At 45.3% G+C, this 15,588-nt stretch overlaps 1 protein-coding gene across 2 annotated transcripts; it reads left to right on the top strand.

The window, feature by feature from the left end:
• Nucleotides 1-2,476: 2,476 nt before the first annotated feature.
• On the top strand, nt 2,477-10,609 carry Lgalsl (galectin like). 2 transcript variants are annotated; one of them, XM_013353513.2, is made up of 5 exons: nt 2,477-2,837; nt 3,967-4,038; nt 4,192-4,280; nt 4,861-5,038; nt 7,722-10,609. In XM_013353513.2, the coding sequence occupies exons 1-5, from the start codon at nt 2,826-2,828 to the stop codon at nt 7,863-7,865; spliced, it is 495 nt and encodes a 164-aa protein (XP_013208967.1). In that variant the 5' UTR covers nt 2,477-2,825; the 3' UTR covers nt 7,866-10,609. The 2 variants fall into 2 exon arrangements, with proteins under 2 accessions (XP_013208967.1, XP_005366514.1); XM_005366457.3 differs by lacking the exon at nt 2,477-2,837 and adding an exon at nt 3,240-3,332.
• Nucleotides 10,610-15,588: the final 4,979 nt, after the last annotated feature.

Genomic DNA, 15,588 nt, shown 5'->3' with positions numbered 1-15,588 from the left:
TTTGAGGGAGTCAATGTCATGGGACAACAAACACATGTTTTCAGAGGTTTCAGTTTTAATAAATATTCAGGCACAGTAAGCATATCAGGTTTATAACACAATTAACCTGGCACTAGAGAACAGAGTGCAAATGGTCCCAAGTATTGCTACTGAGGGACATTCTGAGCTCGTGGCTGCACCCACAGGGCTCTGACGGGCGATCCTGTCAGAGGTACTTGTTGGAATGTTTACAAATATTTGTTCTTGGGTCCCACTTCTTCTAGCAATGCTGATAACATGATGTCTGGGCTACAGCAGGGCATCACTCTCCTCCCCTGCAGAAATCTGCGGGCACAGATTGCAAGGTTACGGAATCAAAAGGGACAAGAGAGCGGGCTCCTGTTTTAACCTGAGAAGCCCATCTTCAAAGTCTTGCTTACATGTTTTTCGAGACTGATCACCTCTGGCTGCCACTGCTTTAGAATCTTAGTCCCCGAGTGCTTCTAAAAAGAAGTTCCTAGCAGAAATGATTTCTGGTTGTATTTCATAATCAGGTCATAATCTTGTTTAATCTTTTCTGGATATGGATGCCTATAACCAAAGCACAGAGAAATGCTTACCTGTCTTTCACTCTAGAAACTCTGAGGAAAATTTGGAAGCTTTAATTCATTAATTCACTAGTAGCTTTTTTGTGTAGAAAGTTGTTCAACCCTGCTTAGGTTTCGGTAGAAAGTCAATCTCTCTTTTGTAAAATTAACCATTTAGACTGACCGAGAAGAATCAAGCTCTTTTGTTTTGTTTAGTTTTGTTTCAGTAAAAGAAAATTTACCATGTTGGCACATGCCAGGCAGTTCTGCAGCTTGACAATTCTTTATACCCCTAAGATGTAAGAAATCCATCACAGCAACCCAAATATCTTAAACTCCACTCACAGACAAGTCTAACGGTTATTCTTCGCCCCGAAAAGCCATGTATCCTGAGTACTTTTATTCATTCAGTACCACACTTAACTCTGCTGGTGTGGGTGCCCCTCACACAGCTTTTCAGAACTAGAAGCATCTAAGACCTAAGAGAAGCTTGGTAACAAGCTGTCAAAGCTTCGTGGTGGGAACTGCTAGGGTTTCACACTGGTCCCTCTCCTCTGGGTCAGGCAGAGCCTCCCACCACCTGCCGTTGCCTGTTTGCAGGGGTCCTTGTCACATCTGCTAGAGGGGTGCATCAACATCAGAGGATACAGGTCCAGGATGTGACTCAGGAGCAGTATGCTCGCCCTGCACATGCAAGGCCCTGGGTTTGCTCCCCAAGCCCCCAAAGCAAGTTTCCTCTCCCTTGCTCAGAATTTTTCAATGTCTTCCCATTTCCTTGGCATAAAAGACCTTAGCACCTACTTCTACACCACTGGCCCAGCACTGCTCCAAGGTCCCAGCTCGGGACTCTATCCTTACCGTTCCTGCTGCCAGCAACCTCTTCCTCCAGAGGTCTGGCCCTCCTTCCCTCCCTTCTTCCTTCCGAGTTCTTCTCAATGTTACTTTTCCAGACTGCCCTACTTAAATAGCACTCTCTCTCCCTGCCTTAATTTCCTCCAGAATCTTAACTACCTGCGTAATTACACATTTACTTCCGTCTGCCTTTCCTCACGAGAATGTAATCTCCACAACGTCCCTGTTGATCCTCAGTTCCTGGTCAACAGCAGGCACTCAAGACTTGCCTTAGAGCATGCTGGGTGCTCTTCTTGGGAAGGTGTGTGAACGAGTTTACTAAGCTGCACGGTTATTCAAGATGGGCATCATCATAGTTACTGTCATCATCTCTGATGAAGAAATTAAAGCACACTACTTACTATCAGTAATAAGGCAGAATTTGAACCCAGGGCACCAGCCCTTTATAATCCCCATGATACATTGCACCACTCCTGGCTAATAGAAAATAATTACTGTAGTGCTTTTCCCTATACTAGACTCTTAAAAATTCAGATAATCAAAGCATGACTTTGAAATATCAAGTTTCCTAAAATTGCCTAATATCTTAGAATAATAGATGTGACTGGTTTTTTTGGATTTTTTTTGTTGTTGTTGTTGTTTTGAGCTCAGACTAATAAACAAGAGCAGAACAGGAACCACAATTACACCTCCTTTCGGCCTCTAATTCTGAGACCCACTTCTACAGACATGCTCAGGTAATTCTCCCGCACCTTGGAGATTAGCTGCCATGATTAGCGCTGGTTCGGAAAGGCAAATCTCAAACACAAACGCTGCGGAGAGGCCAAGCCTCACAAAGGGCCCCTTTGGGACTATAGCAACTCCCTCAAGCCCCTTGCTTATTAGTGTGACGATTCACACAGTGCACTGGGTAAGCCGAGGGTGTCACCTAATAGAGGGCATGTTGATGCAGCCTTATCTGAGAACTTACATAATAATGCCAGAGTGGAAATACCGTAAGACTCTGAGCCTTGGAATAAAAGAGAAGCGTGTGTATGCCCTGAGAAGTATTCCACAAAGAATGTCGGGAGATATTTAAACTAGCTAAGGACAGAGACGATTTGGCCAGGCACCTGCGGAAGAAAGCATCTAGGACCCCGACATGGGTCTGCGCTTCCTTGGGCAAAAGAGCCTTGGTCGGTGTTCTGCAAACTCCCTCCCTGGAGTCCCGGATGCTTCTTTCTTTAGGATCAAATACAGGCTTCTGCGAGCTTAGGACCCTCCATTCGCTTTCTCCGCCCGACAGTGAAACCAACCTTTCCTCCCACTCGGTTGAAATTCTCTAAAAGAAGCCACTCCGGGTCTCCTGCTTTGGAGTCCCCCATCTTCTCTAGACCTCGCTCCCCAACATCCCACCTGCCCCCCAGGATGCGGAAGAAGGTGAGTGATTGGGCTGAGGGCCAGGACGGCCAGGAGTGTCCCCGGCACCTGTCACCTGGCCCACCTGAGCCCTCCCTCCCCGCCGCCCCAGCCCCACCCACCTTCCCGCCGACTAGCCACCGCCCTCCCCGGCCTCCAGCCACGGTCCAATGGCCGTGGGGCAGGGCACGTTGAGCCAGCCGCGGCGCCCCGGTCGCGTCCCCGCCCTGTTCCCGGTCCCCGGTTCCTGAGCCGGGCCCTGCCGCCTTTAAATGCCACGCCGGGCCGACACACTGCGGCCCTTGCCACCGTCCTCCCTCCGCCGCCGCCTCCGCGACCTCCGCGCCGCTCGCCTCCCCTCCCTTCCCCTTCCCGGGCCGGAGGCCGCGCCAGCCTCGGGCGTGCGCGCGCGCCCGTGTGAGCGCGCGCCCGGCTCGGACCCGCGCCCGCCGCCGCGTCCCCGCCGCTCGCTGCAGGAACATGGCGGGGTCGGTGGCCGACAGCGACGCCGTGGTGGTGAGTGCCTGCGGCTGCGGGCAGGGAGGGAAGCTCGGCGGGCCGAAGAGAGGTTTACGGAGCGGCGGCGCTGCAGGAAGCGCCGTACCTGTCAGCCGCCGCGGGCTGGGAGCTCCCGGTCCCGGGGGCGCGGGGCAGGAGGGCGCCGGCCAGGTGCGCGCCGGGCGCGTGGGCGTGCACGTGGGTTAGTGTGGGGCCGCGGCCCCGGCGGCCGGGGGATTCCCCCCTTGGGGACAGTCCCGCGCCCGGGACTCCCGGAGAAGCGGCGCGCTGTCGCTACTCACCAGCCACGTCCCAAAGGACAGGCCTGGGGGCAGAGGTTCCGAGAGAGCATTTGTGCTAGGAGAGGGGCCTGCAGCCCACCTACACTGGCTTTGCTTCCCGGTGGGCCGCGACCTTGAATTTGATCCGGTCTAAGAGTCTGGGGATCAGCAGAGGCTTAGATCGGGTGGAAAGGCCGGGTTTTGTTTCGCGGTTATTTAATGAGCTCTAAAGAGGCATCATGTGCAGACATTGCCTATGTGTCTGTGGAGGGCTGCTGGATTCCCACAGATTTGCGTTGATTACTCCCTGCCATTCACTCCCTAATAAACAAGGGTCTGTGGAAAGCCAATCTGTGTGCTTCTATTTTTAGAAACTTGATGATGGGCACTTAAACAACTCCCTGGGTTCTCCAGTTCAAGCCGACGTGTACTTCCCACGACTGGTAAATCAATGTGCTCAATGTCTCTTGCCTTTATCCTTCCTTTCCGATGCATTTTCCTTGCTTTCTGATGGGTCAGGTCCTTAGGGCCGAGGGCCTGGCTCTTCTCTAACAAACAGCCTGTAAACTTCCTGTTTCTCCCCTCTTCCTTGGCAGATAGTTCCATTCTGTGGGCACATTAAAGGTGGCATGCGACCGGGCAAGAAGGTATTAGTGATGGGCATCGTAGACCTTAACCCAGAAAGGTAAGTGCAGAGCCCTGCTGTTGCTAAGCTGTGGCTGCCTTCTCTTCCTCTCCTTGTAGACAGTGTTACTACTTAGGAGGGCCAAGAAAGTACCATGTTCCCATGAAAAGAATGTGTATGAATCCTAGCCATCATCTCTAGATAGCTATTTATATCAGCAATGACAAAAATAGGCGTACAGTTTCTCTTTGACCCTTGAAGAGGCCAAAAGATTTCTTTTTCTTTTTTTTTTATGGTTTTGAAACATTGTAAAAACTATGAGAATAAATAAGAACCAAACTTTACAAGATATCTCCCTTGTCAACTTCTGGAGCTGTTTTTGAGAATTTTGAAATGGATTAAGGCACGGTGGCCTGGGGCATTTGAAGTCTTCAATTGCAGCTATTTTCAGTTCCGAAGTTTGCACCAGAGCCTGCTTTAGGTAATAGAATCTATTGGTTTGAGTGTAATCCTCTCTGTGTTTAGACACTGTGTAAACAGTAGCGGCCCATTAACAGCAGATGAACCCACAAGAGGAGGAACTGGGTCAAGTTAAAATGTTACCTCTAACTCCAGCTAAGTGACACTGTTTCCTTTTTAGCTTTGCTATCAGCTTGACCTGTGGCGACTCGGAAGATCCCCCTGCGGATGTGGCAATTGAACTCAAGGCTGTCTTCACAGACCGGCAGCTCCTCAGAAACTCTTGTATCTCAGGAGAAAGGGGTGAAGAACAGTCGGCGATCCCTTACTTCCCGTTTATCCCAGACCAGCCATTCAGGGTAGGTACCTCGAGTGCTTGAGCAGAGCGTTGGCAGGGCTGCTGCTACTCCTTATCTGCCGTGTGCCAAGAGCTCTTTAAGAATTTCTTCCTGGTCCAAGAACCTTGTCTCCCTGCTGTGAGAAAAGGATAAAAACACAGAAGAGATCTGCTGGCAGATAGTGGTCAGTGCTTGCCACAGGAGCGCTTGATTCTGGTCAGCCCTGTGTCTAGTTAATGGATGCCTGTACATACCTGATTGCTAAATGCTTAACCACAACTCTACTTAGCCAGTATGGAGGTATTAATTATTTATTTGTCTACTTTTGGGGCGGTTCTGGGGGAGCCCAAGGCCTTTGTGCACATTATGTAAGGTCTACAATTCAGCTACAACCCCAGCCCTCTACTTTATTTCTATTTTGAAACCAAGAGCTCACTAAGTTGCCCAGGCTGGCCTTGAATTTGTAATCCTCCCGGCTCAGTTTGCTGAGTAGCTGGGATTACAGACCTGTATCGTCTGGCCAAGCTGGGAGTAGTTAGTAAATAATCTCTGTGATTCCCAACATGGTGTTAGGCTCGAAGTCCTAATGTCTGATTCATTATTAAATATTATTAAGTATCCAGAATTTTCCTATTTCTGGGCCTTTGAGTAGCTCAAAACCGTATTAGTTGTGGGTTTAAAACAATTTAGTGATTATTATTTCATTTTCTCTCATTCCCTTTGCTAATGAGTCCATATTTGTGTATTTATTTTCCCCTGTGGGTTAATTAAGCCTGTCTGTTTCATGGTCACAAACTGTGTGGCTGGTAAATTCCTTCCCTTGGGTTTGGATAATAGAGGTTTGCTCCTGCTATCTGACAGAGGAAACACAGCCCAAACTTGCCGTCTCATCGGGCAGCAGTAGCAATGCATTCCTCTGCAGAACACTGCCAAATAAGAGGTTCAGCTCAGTAATATAAAAAGGACTTGCTGACACGTCAGGCCTGGTGATGAGGCCCTTGTCTACATGGACCTTCTTACCCTACTTCTCAACAGTGGCACCTTGGTCAAAGGCTCCAAGCTGCATATAAGCCAGAACAAGCAAAACGGCTCTTGATATGTTGTTCTTCGTGTGGAGCTTCTCAAGGCCTTGTGCTTATTTCTCTTTCCTTATAGTCTATGGCAAAATACAAACCCAAAACTCTTTTACATCGATGATAGAAATGAGGTTGTTCCCTTGTAATCATAGCCTAAATAGTTACCTTTTACTGCATATCCTCCTTTAGAATGGTAAGCCCTCGTGGGTTCCTCTTGCTATGCAGTTCTTAAATGGTAAGGGGTGTGTATGTGTGTGTGTGCGCGCACACGCATATACATGTGTGGTCATGTGTGTGCGCGCACACACGCATATACATGTGTGGTCATGTGTGTGCGCGCACACACGCATATACATGTGTGGTCATGTATGTGTTAGAAGGCTGAAGGGCAATCCAAGTATCATCCTTAGGAACACCATTATCCACCTCCTTTGAGACAGGGTCTCTCGCTGGCCTGAATCTCATTGATTGGGCTAAACCAGCTGGCCAATGAACTCAACTATCCCCCCCATATCTACCACTGATATAACAGGCACATTCAGGATCTGAGATTTTGAGGATAGTTTGGGGGAGAAGAGAATTAAATGTGGGTCCTCTTCCTTGCAAGCCAAAGTGCTTCACCAACTGAGCTATCTCAGATGGTAAATCTTCACATATAGTTTGTGATTATAAGCTTTTCACTAGGAGGAATACAGTGCTTCCCAACAACAAAAGAAATGAAATAGAACTTCTTGATGATATAATTTGAACAGTAAGATAAATTAAATGTGACTAATACCACATATGGAGTCTCCTGCGTAGTGATTGCGAGTGCTTTTCTAAAAGTGGCATAGCACAGCCAGTTATTAAATTATACGGTGGCCAGGTGGTGGTGGTGGCACACACCTTTAATCCCAGCACAGAGACAAAGGCAGGTCAGCATGGACTACAGAGCAAGTTCCAGGGCAGCCAGGGCTATACAGAGAAACCTCCTGTCTCCAAAAAAATAAAAAATAAAAAAAAAAAGAAAGAAACCTCTATGATGAATTGTAGAAAAGGGTTTGCTATGTGGAATCATGTTTGTTTGGCTAACAAAACCTTATTAATTACACATTCTCGGTCTAGTGGTAATTGCTGTGCAGCCCTCCCTCTGCCGTAGTGTTTACCATGTTTGTCTAGGCTATTATTAGACGCTGCTAATGGCTACCGGTCGTGCATCAGGAGAGGCTCCCCTGTAGGTCGATGGAACTGTTCAGCAAGCGACTTGAAGGCACCAAATGTTGCATAAACAGACCTATGCCCCTTTATACTTCTGCACGAAGTGTAGGAGGAGCTGTCACGGCCTCGGATACAGAGCGGTGGTTCTCAAAGTGGGTTCCCTGCTCCAGCACCTCATCCCTTCCTTGGCCCTGGTGAGAACGCAGCAGTTTTTGAACTGTGCTCTGGGCTCCCTGAGTTGAGAGTTGGAGGGGTTGAACCCAGAAGTTTGTACTGCTTTCTGCATCTTGTGATGTTTGAGATTCACCGGGGATGTGGCTTTTTTTTTCTCCACAATGAAGTATGGGTTTAGTGTTGGGTTGTTTTTTTTTCCTCCCTCCAGCAGCATTCATCCAAAATTGTGCATTAAATTATTATTTTGTTTCTTCTAGGTGGAGATTCTTTGTGAGCACCCACGTTTCAGAGTATTTGTGGATGGACACCAACTTTTTGATTTTTACCATCGTATTCAAACATTATCTGCAATTGATACCATAAAGATCAATGGGGACCTCCAGATCACCAAGCTTGGCTGATGTTTAGAGCGCTTCTATTTCAAATCCGATCAGGTGCCACGACTACATGACTGTCTGAGAGAAGTGTCCTGGCAAAATCTGGAGACTTAAAAAGAAAACAAAAACGAAAGGCAGACTTCGCTGTCTCTTTCCGTGCAGTGTAAGTCCAGAAAGACAGCTTCCTCTGGAAGAAAGCTCGCCGGAAAGACATCGAGCCATTGTGCCCAGGACAAAGTAATACATTTATGCTGGATTTTATTCAGACTAAACGAAAATGGATTTGTGATCTGATTTGTGATTTGGTAGCAATTATTCATCGTTTCAGAGCAAGATGATATTTAGGAACAAAAGTGCTAAAGACTTTAAAAAACAACAACGGTACATCAAATCGATGCATTTTCTGCACGAAAGTGGAATTGCGTAGCACAACCGACATTTTAGTCAGGGTATTTACATAGAATGTAGATTGTGCAAGGTTTGGTTTCTTACACTTTCTTGGGGGTTGTTTTGGGTTCGTTCTGTTTGTTAGCACAGCATCATGTTAACCTGGATTCTTCCACTTCCTCCGTTATTTATTTATATTCAGTGTATGTATTCATGTCCTAGAGGATGAGCAATGTCTCCAGATTATGAACTTAGGTCTGAGGGGGAAGATTATGTATTCCAAGTATAAACAAGTGGATTTATACCTTAAAGAATTGGAGCATACTCTCCACTCCCTTAACTTTGGCTTTCTGACTTACATTGCTATAAGTGCTTTTGGGGAAAATTTGCAGCATTTCGATAAAACTCCAGTTTTTGTCGACGATGTGAACTTTTGTTTGCATTGCTTTTTCTCCTTCCTGTGAATTAGCACGGTTTGGGCTTCCTTAAGGCTAACTACTCCCTAGATTTACGCAATAGCTCATTAAGTTGTTAAAAGAAAGCATATAAGAGGTGATTGCATAGACAACTTTAAAAATAACTATTATATTAGTTTTTTAATAGTATACTATGAAAATGATTCCAGAACACAGTGTAAGGCAGAAGCAAATTGCCCCAAATTACTTACTAGGAAATAGTTTATATCAACTTAGCTGTTAGCTCATTGTATAATTTTTCTTCTGAGACCCTCCCCAGTATCCCTAAGCAATGCCTTTGGAGCTTCTGAGGAGATGATGGGCAAAGGTGGGATCCTGTTAGGTCATCTGAGAGGTTAAGTCTTGCGATTTCAGGTCTTTGAGTCCAGCCAGTAGTGTTCTTGCTTCCGGTGAAACTGCTTCTCTGCACTTGCGGGACTAATCAAAACAAAGCTGTTTCTAGTGGTAGGCTGCGGGTTATTGACGTCTCTGCAAGGGTGGGGATGGTTAGAATCGTAGGATTGTGTTGGTACTGGAGAGAAGGGCCCTTGGCATTGCTTTGGCCTTGTAGTGGGAGAAGGGGCGCTGGGGTGGGGGTGTGTTTATATATAATTTAGGTTTTGTTTGTACAGTGTATGTATCTTCTTAAGGCCTCCCCTTGTCCTGCTTTGCTTTTAAGGTTTTTTTTCTTACACAACATGCAGAGGCACTGAAGTGGCCATGTCATCTTCATGTGTCAAGAATGTAGACAGTGTTTCAGAACCAAAGTCTAAGAGAAATAAAGCAAGCTAAAATAATGAATTTTTTGTAGATGATATATTTGGATCCTTCTCAAGTTTGAAACTGTTTAGCACAGTTCCATGCTGTTATATACAAAGACTCAGCCACCGAGAGCAGCTGCATCTACGAAGCTTGATATTCCCACTGGCTTCTCAGCCATAGTCGGCCATGAGAGCTCTTTTGTAGCTCCAGGTATTTTTTAAGCCTGTGATCAATTTCTCATGGTTTGACAAGCCACTTTTGAGGAGCGTTTGTCAAAAGACCTAGAAAGTACCCTGAAATATATTTGTTTGGATTCAACTCCTGTAGTAAGCACCCTTCCCCATAGGGGGCTCTTCTGAGTGGCCAATCACATATCATTAAGCAGAAACTCCTCTCTCTGCCTGTCAGCTACCTCGTTAGCAGCCGATCCAGTGTTAAACCATCACCCAACAGGGCAGTGGGCTCCTCTGACCAGCCTCCTGGGGGCGTGTTGGGGTCATTGTGGACTAGCTAAATAAATAAGAGGCCACATCCTGCTGTCCTAATGGCTAGGTAGAAATGAGGACAGGTTCACACTGTCCTCAGCCTGAGAGGTCTAGGGTGGGAATTTCAGGATGCAAAGTGCGATTTGAAGCTCCATAGAGAAAGTATTTGCATACACAGGGAGCTATATCCACCCAGAGCCCTAGTTTTGCAATAACCAAAACCTAGTGATAACAGGCTCTGGGGAAATAAGAAGCAGGCTTTAGACAATCTGCAGCAAAATTGGAGTAAATATTTATCAAGTTAATAGAAGTGACTTCTGTTTTCTGGGCTGTTCCAGAATTGTCTTAAAATTAATATTTTTTTAAATTTTGAAGCCTGGTTTCAAATCTTGCCGGGTTCTTAAAAAAACCCCTAAGAGATCACTCTTAGAATTGTTGATGCACTTAACGACAAATCCATGTGCATTAAGAGAAAATATCCAAAACAGAATTGAGCCCTGTTGCCTTGAGAAAACAGCGTTGGCATTTTCTGGCATTAATGTAAAGATAATGTTCCCAGGATGACGTATTTTCAAAGAAACACTTTCTTATTTACTGCGTGGTGTAAAGTGTTGTTAAATGTGTTGTTACATTATGTCACTGCTGAAAGTTATTTGCACTATAATAAAGGAATTTTCTATAAGATAGCGTCTGGGTTATTACATGCTGCATTTGGCCCTAGATAGAATGTACTTATCATAGACCATGTGCTTAAGAGTGGCCCCTCTATCTCACATACTCTAAGACCACCTACACACGTGTTTCCCGTGCTGATAAAGGCAAGGAAAAAGTCTCAGAGACCTAATGAGCTTATATTGTGGATGTCTGGGTTCTGTTTTAATAAAATATGAAACATAATGACATTCTGCATGCATTGACCTTACCATTTAGCATATAGTTCTGCAAGGTTGAATGCATGCATAGATTTAAATATAAGGGAATTTCATCAGGATACAGATTCATTGCTTCATCCCCCAAATTCCCTTATATTTAAATCTGTCTCCAGCTTCTAACTTGGGTCAGGCAGCCACTAATCTCTTCTCTCTTGCTGTAGCTCTGTGTTTTCTGAAATACTGTAAGTGATGAAGTCACACAACATTTAGAGTTGGTTTCTTGGGATTCACACGATGTGTTTGAGATGCATTCCTACTGTTGCACCTGCTTTCCCCTGACGTTGCTGAACAGTAAATATTCCATTCTATGTATACTATGCAGTCGGATACTTCTCTTTATCTACTCTCTTTCGGGATGTGGTGGACCCCTCCCCTCTCTTTCCACCTTCCCTCCAACCCTCCAGGTGTTACTGTGTAGTCCAAGCCGCCCTCAGAATCTCAACCCTGCCTCAGCATCTCAGGCTATCCTTAAGTTCTCTGGCTGCCAAGTGAAGAGACGGGGTGCTTAATATATCTTTCGAGCAGTAGGGCATTTTCTTTTGTGTTCTTTCCCGGGGTTTGAATGATTTGGCAAAGGTTTGGATCGTTTAACTATTTCAGCCTTGGAATAAAACTGGGAAGCTTATAGAAGTATCCCCAGCTTCCGTTACCAACAGAGCGACAAACTCGCATGCTGAATTTAGGGTCTAACTCTTAAGTTAACAAATCCCCCCCTTCCCTTTTTAAGAGGGCAGAACTGAGGTTTGCTACTGACTCTGTCCTGACTCTCGCAGTTCAGTCCAGGCAGGGAGAGGGTACTAAGGCGAGACCATTTGCTGAGGCTGCCCCTCTCCCCTCCCCCCTTCTCCGCCCCTGCCAGTCTAGAAATGTCCTTGGGGGATAGGACATTTTACCAGTTTTTGTGACAGCATGCTAAATTAGATGGTCTAACAGAGATCAGTAATTAGAGCCTCTAAAGGCTCTAACCACTTAGGGCTGTCATTCATTCAACAGGTGTTTGTTGAGCTGTGCCAATTGCTGCTTAGACCCAGATCCTTCAGTGAGTAAAAAGACCCAGGCGGTTTTAAATTTCGACGTGCTTAGTCACCCAGAATGTCTAGCCTCGCCTCCAGGAAACTGTATCTGGGGATCTGGTGGAGCCCGGGAGTTTGTATATCAAGAAGAGCATCTTACAGGTGGGTGGTCTTAGGTCCCGGATGAAGCAGCTCTTCTTCAGACGTGGCCAGTCGCTGAATCAGTCTGTTGGCCTCGAGTTCTGATGTGCAGATTGGACTGCTGTTCGATGGGCTTCCCAGTGTCAGCTCTGCCCCTGGCGTCACGTGACAAGCCACGTCCTCTCTGTAACCTCCCATCCCAGCTCCTGCCTCTTCATCCAAAGTGCACTGTAGTGAAAGGAAATTTGCCTTCCTTAAATTGTTGTCCTTCCTAAAAAAAAAAAAAAAAAAAAAAGGACCTGGGCTCAAACTTTAAATAGTGCACAGTTTTTAAATAGTGCACACCTTTGAAAGCCTGAGATCCTGGGAGAGACTCATCGTCATTGGAGTTCTAGTTATTCACTGTGAGGCCCAGATGTTCAATAAGGCCAAGACATGGTGCCTTGTATCCTGAAAAGAAGCTAAGGGCAGAGGCCCAAGCGTCTTTTCATGGGACCTTGCAATCCACAGTCTTCATGAGAAAACGCACCCGAGCGCACACTACTCCAAGACTGCCTCCAGCTGCTTGTGTCTTAATCACCATGCAATTTCACAATGATTTCCCCTTTTAAAAAAAAAAAGTATCCTGTATAAAGCAGAAAACTGCCTTGCAAAACACACTTCATAATTAATTAAAACGGGTGTGTCTGTGATGCTGAACAATACCAACCTAGAGTCTGAACAAGAGAAAAAAAATAGCCTCTGACTTGTTCTGTTGCTTTGATACACCCTTCCAGGGCCCAGAAGGAGACAGTGGCCAGGTGAGCAAGCCTGGGAAGGAGGCACCACTGTCTGATAGGGTAATACAGACAGTCTCTAAATAATAGGCCCTGGGAAATAGCAAGCCACAGGCCTTGGGCATGGTGTGCGGGTTTGAGACCTTTGAGGCCTTCCAAGTTTTTGGGAGCTAGACCAATTGCAAACATTGGCTAATAACTGTACCTCTGTCTGTCCGTGTCTCTCCTTCCTTCCTCCACCCCGTTTCCCAGGCCACAGCACTCAGATGCTCTTAATTTTAAGACATCAGAAGCAAATGATCAAAGCTTACCTCAACAGCTGTCCTGAGCTGAGGAGGAGACGGTCAGTCTGCGGTCAGGACCAGGGAAAAGTGCCCTGGGGTTTGAGAAATGATTTTAGGTGAGCATGTCAACTCAACTGTCTTCTCTCACCCACTGTGGGACCGGGCACTGGCGATGATGTTTGGTGAGACAAAGGGGGCTGGAATAAAATATTTCTGACAGATGGAAGCACAGTTTACAATAATGACACCAATTTCTACAGTAATCATATTTTTATCAAGAAAAAAATATGAAACATGCTGATCTTCATGACTTTAAATTCATCGAAATGGTTTTCACACAATTGCATTGAAGTCTTATTTAAAAATTAGCCCACAGCAGGCCTGGGGACACATACCTGTAATCCCAGCACTAGAGAGGTAGGGGTTCAAATCTGAGGCCAGCCTAGGCTATTTCTCAAGGAAATAAGAAACACAGCAAAACACAAATGTCACCAAAAATCCAACCTAAACTAGTAATGTTGGGCAATATTCAGAATGGGGCTTGAAAAACATACTTTGAGATTTTTTTCCGTGAATATATATATAATATATATTATATATATTATATATATATATGTGTGTGTGTGTGTATATGGTATGTGTACATGTAAATGTGCATCTATGCAGACACACATGTAAAGGCTGGAGGCTGACTTGCACAGCTCACTTTACCCACTGAGTCATTCTCTAGCCTCTACTTGAGAATTTTTTTAATGTAAATTATTACAACTATTATAATACTAGAAAACAGGGATTTTCTCCTAATGCAATAAAAATAACCTGTAGCAAGTATTAAATGACATTTAATGTTGTAATAAAATGCTTACCCAGGAAGAGAGACACGAAATAATGAGGTCCTGCTGAAAACAAAATTTTATTGAGTATCTTCATGGAGTGATCTGTTAAGATTCCAATTAACAATTTGTTTATCGTGGACCTTTTATGTCCTCACATGAAGAAGAAATCCCATATGGCTTAAGTGTGTGGTCTTCTACTGGAAGGGGTTGGAAGCAGTTACTGAGGTTCTTTCAAAGCCTTGTTTAAAATACCTAGCATCATCTTTACCCTTGGCAGTATCTTGAGAATTCTCTTAACTTCCTTCAAATTAAGTGTATATTTTTTTAATTCAATCTCCTAAACTAAAAGAGCAAATACTGGCCTTTTCTATTGGTTGTTCTTCTAAAGTATATCTGAATATTTAATTCGAACCCATGGTTCTTTTCTCATGTAAGAGAATCACTCCCAATATTCCATAAGAGGGTCCCACATTAGACTGTGTTATATAAAGAGATAAAAGACAAACACCGTCTTCCCTTGAGGACTGTGTGACTTAACTGGACATGTGTGGTATAACATGAAGTAAAGCTTTATGACTGCGCACACTTAGAGCCAGAGTCGGGTTGTGGGAACAGAACTTTCTGCTAAGTGGGCTGATGCTAGAGGGTTGGGGGTCTGAACAACTCTGATTTCTGCAGTCACCAGAATATAGTAACCTCCCACTTGATCTTTTGGGCCAATGGGTGTTGAAGTTTTGGCTTCCTAAGAAAGATTTCAGGGAGGAACTGTGTTGGTTTTGTTTTGGTTTGTGTTTGGGGAGGGACAGTTTTACTTGGTAGTCCAGGCTGACCTCAATTTTTGACTCTGCTTCTGCCTTAGGCTCTCCAGTACCAGGATTACAGATATGCCCCGCCATGCCCAGATTTTTTTCTTTCTGTTTGGTTTTTCTTTGGACCCTTAAGTTTGGCTAGAATGGTAGCCCCTCCTTTAACTAGGGCTCGAGCAAAGACTGTCTGTGACAAATCGCACTGTGGATGCATCTAACACACTCATACTTCTGCTCCACCTACTTGGCATCAAAACAAAAGTGAAACATCTTACCTAGAGAAGGAACTCCTGAAAGCTGTGGACAGTTGAAGAGCCTACGAAAAGAGATGCAGTTCTAGCCATGCCGGGGTAGTTCTAGCCGTGCTGGGGTAGTTCTAGCCGTGCTGGGGCAGTTCTTGCTGTGCTGGGGTAGTTCTAGCCGTGCTGGGGTAGTTCTTGCTGTGCTGGGGTAGTTCTTTCTGGCTCTCTTATAGAACCACCCTCTGGCTGCCTGCGGTGTTACAGGAAACTTTGCAGATACCATTTGTGGGTCTTACATTTCACCCCTAACTGCAAGTCAAGTTCTTCAGCTCATGGTAGACCAATGAAACAAATAACTACTCCGAAGTTGTGGGTGGGAACAAAACTGTAACACTGGACACTCTGAGAGCCAACTCCTGCTGGGATATAGCTCAGCTGTGTAGAACTTGCCAAGCACTGAGAAGGCCATTGGTTTATGGGGAGGGGAAGAGTGGGGAACACGCACGAGACTGAAACACGTTTTCTAAAAGATGATAGATAGATAGATAGATAGATAGATAGATAGATAGATAGATAGATAGATAGATAGATGATAGATAGATAGATAGATAGATAGATAGATAAGATA

This window comes from Microtus ochrogaster, unplaced genomic scaffold (assembly GCF_000317375.1).
Source record: "Microtus ochrogaster isolate Prairie Vole_2 unplaced genomic scaffold, MicOch1.0 UNK9, whole genome shotgun sequence".
NCBI classification, from domain to species: domain Eukaryota; kingdom Metazoa; phylum Chordata; class Mammalia; order Rodentia; family Cricetidae; genus Microtus; species Microtus ochrogaster.
The sequence above is the reverse complement of the archived record's forward strand: the minus strand, read 5'-3'. Positions and strand labels throughout refer to the sequence as shown.

What these genes read in the sequence shown, in the direction of transcription:
- Lgalsl (XM_005366457.3), top strand. Translation starts at nt 3,297, where the DNA reads ATGGCGGGGTCGGTGGCCGACAGCGACGCCGTGGTG. An exon ending in CCGACAGCGACGCCGTGGTG is followed by an intron (nt 3,333 to 3,966) that starts GTGAGTGCCTGC and finishes TTCTATTTTTAG; the next exon opens with AAACTTGATGATGGGCACTT. An exon ending in GTAGACCTTAACCCAGAAAG is followed by an intron (nt 4,281 to 4,860) that starts GTAAGTGCAGAG and finishes TTTCCTTTTTAG; the next exon opens with CTTTGCTATCAGCTTGACCT.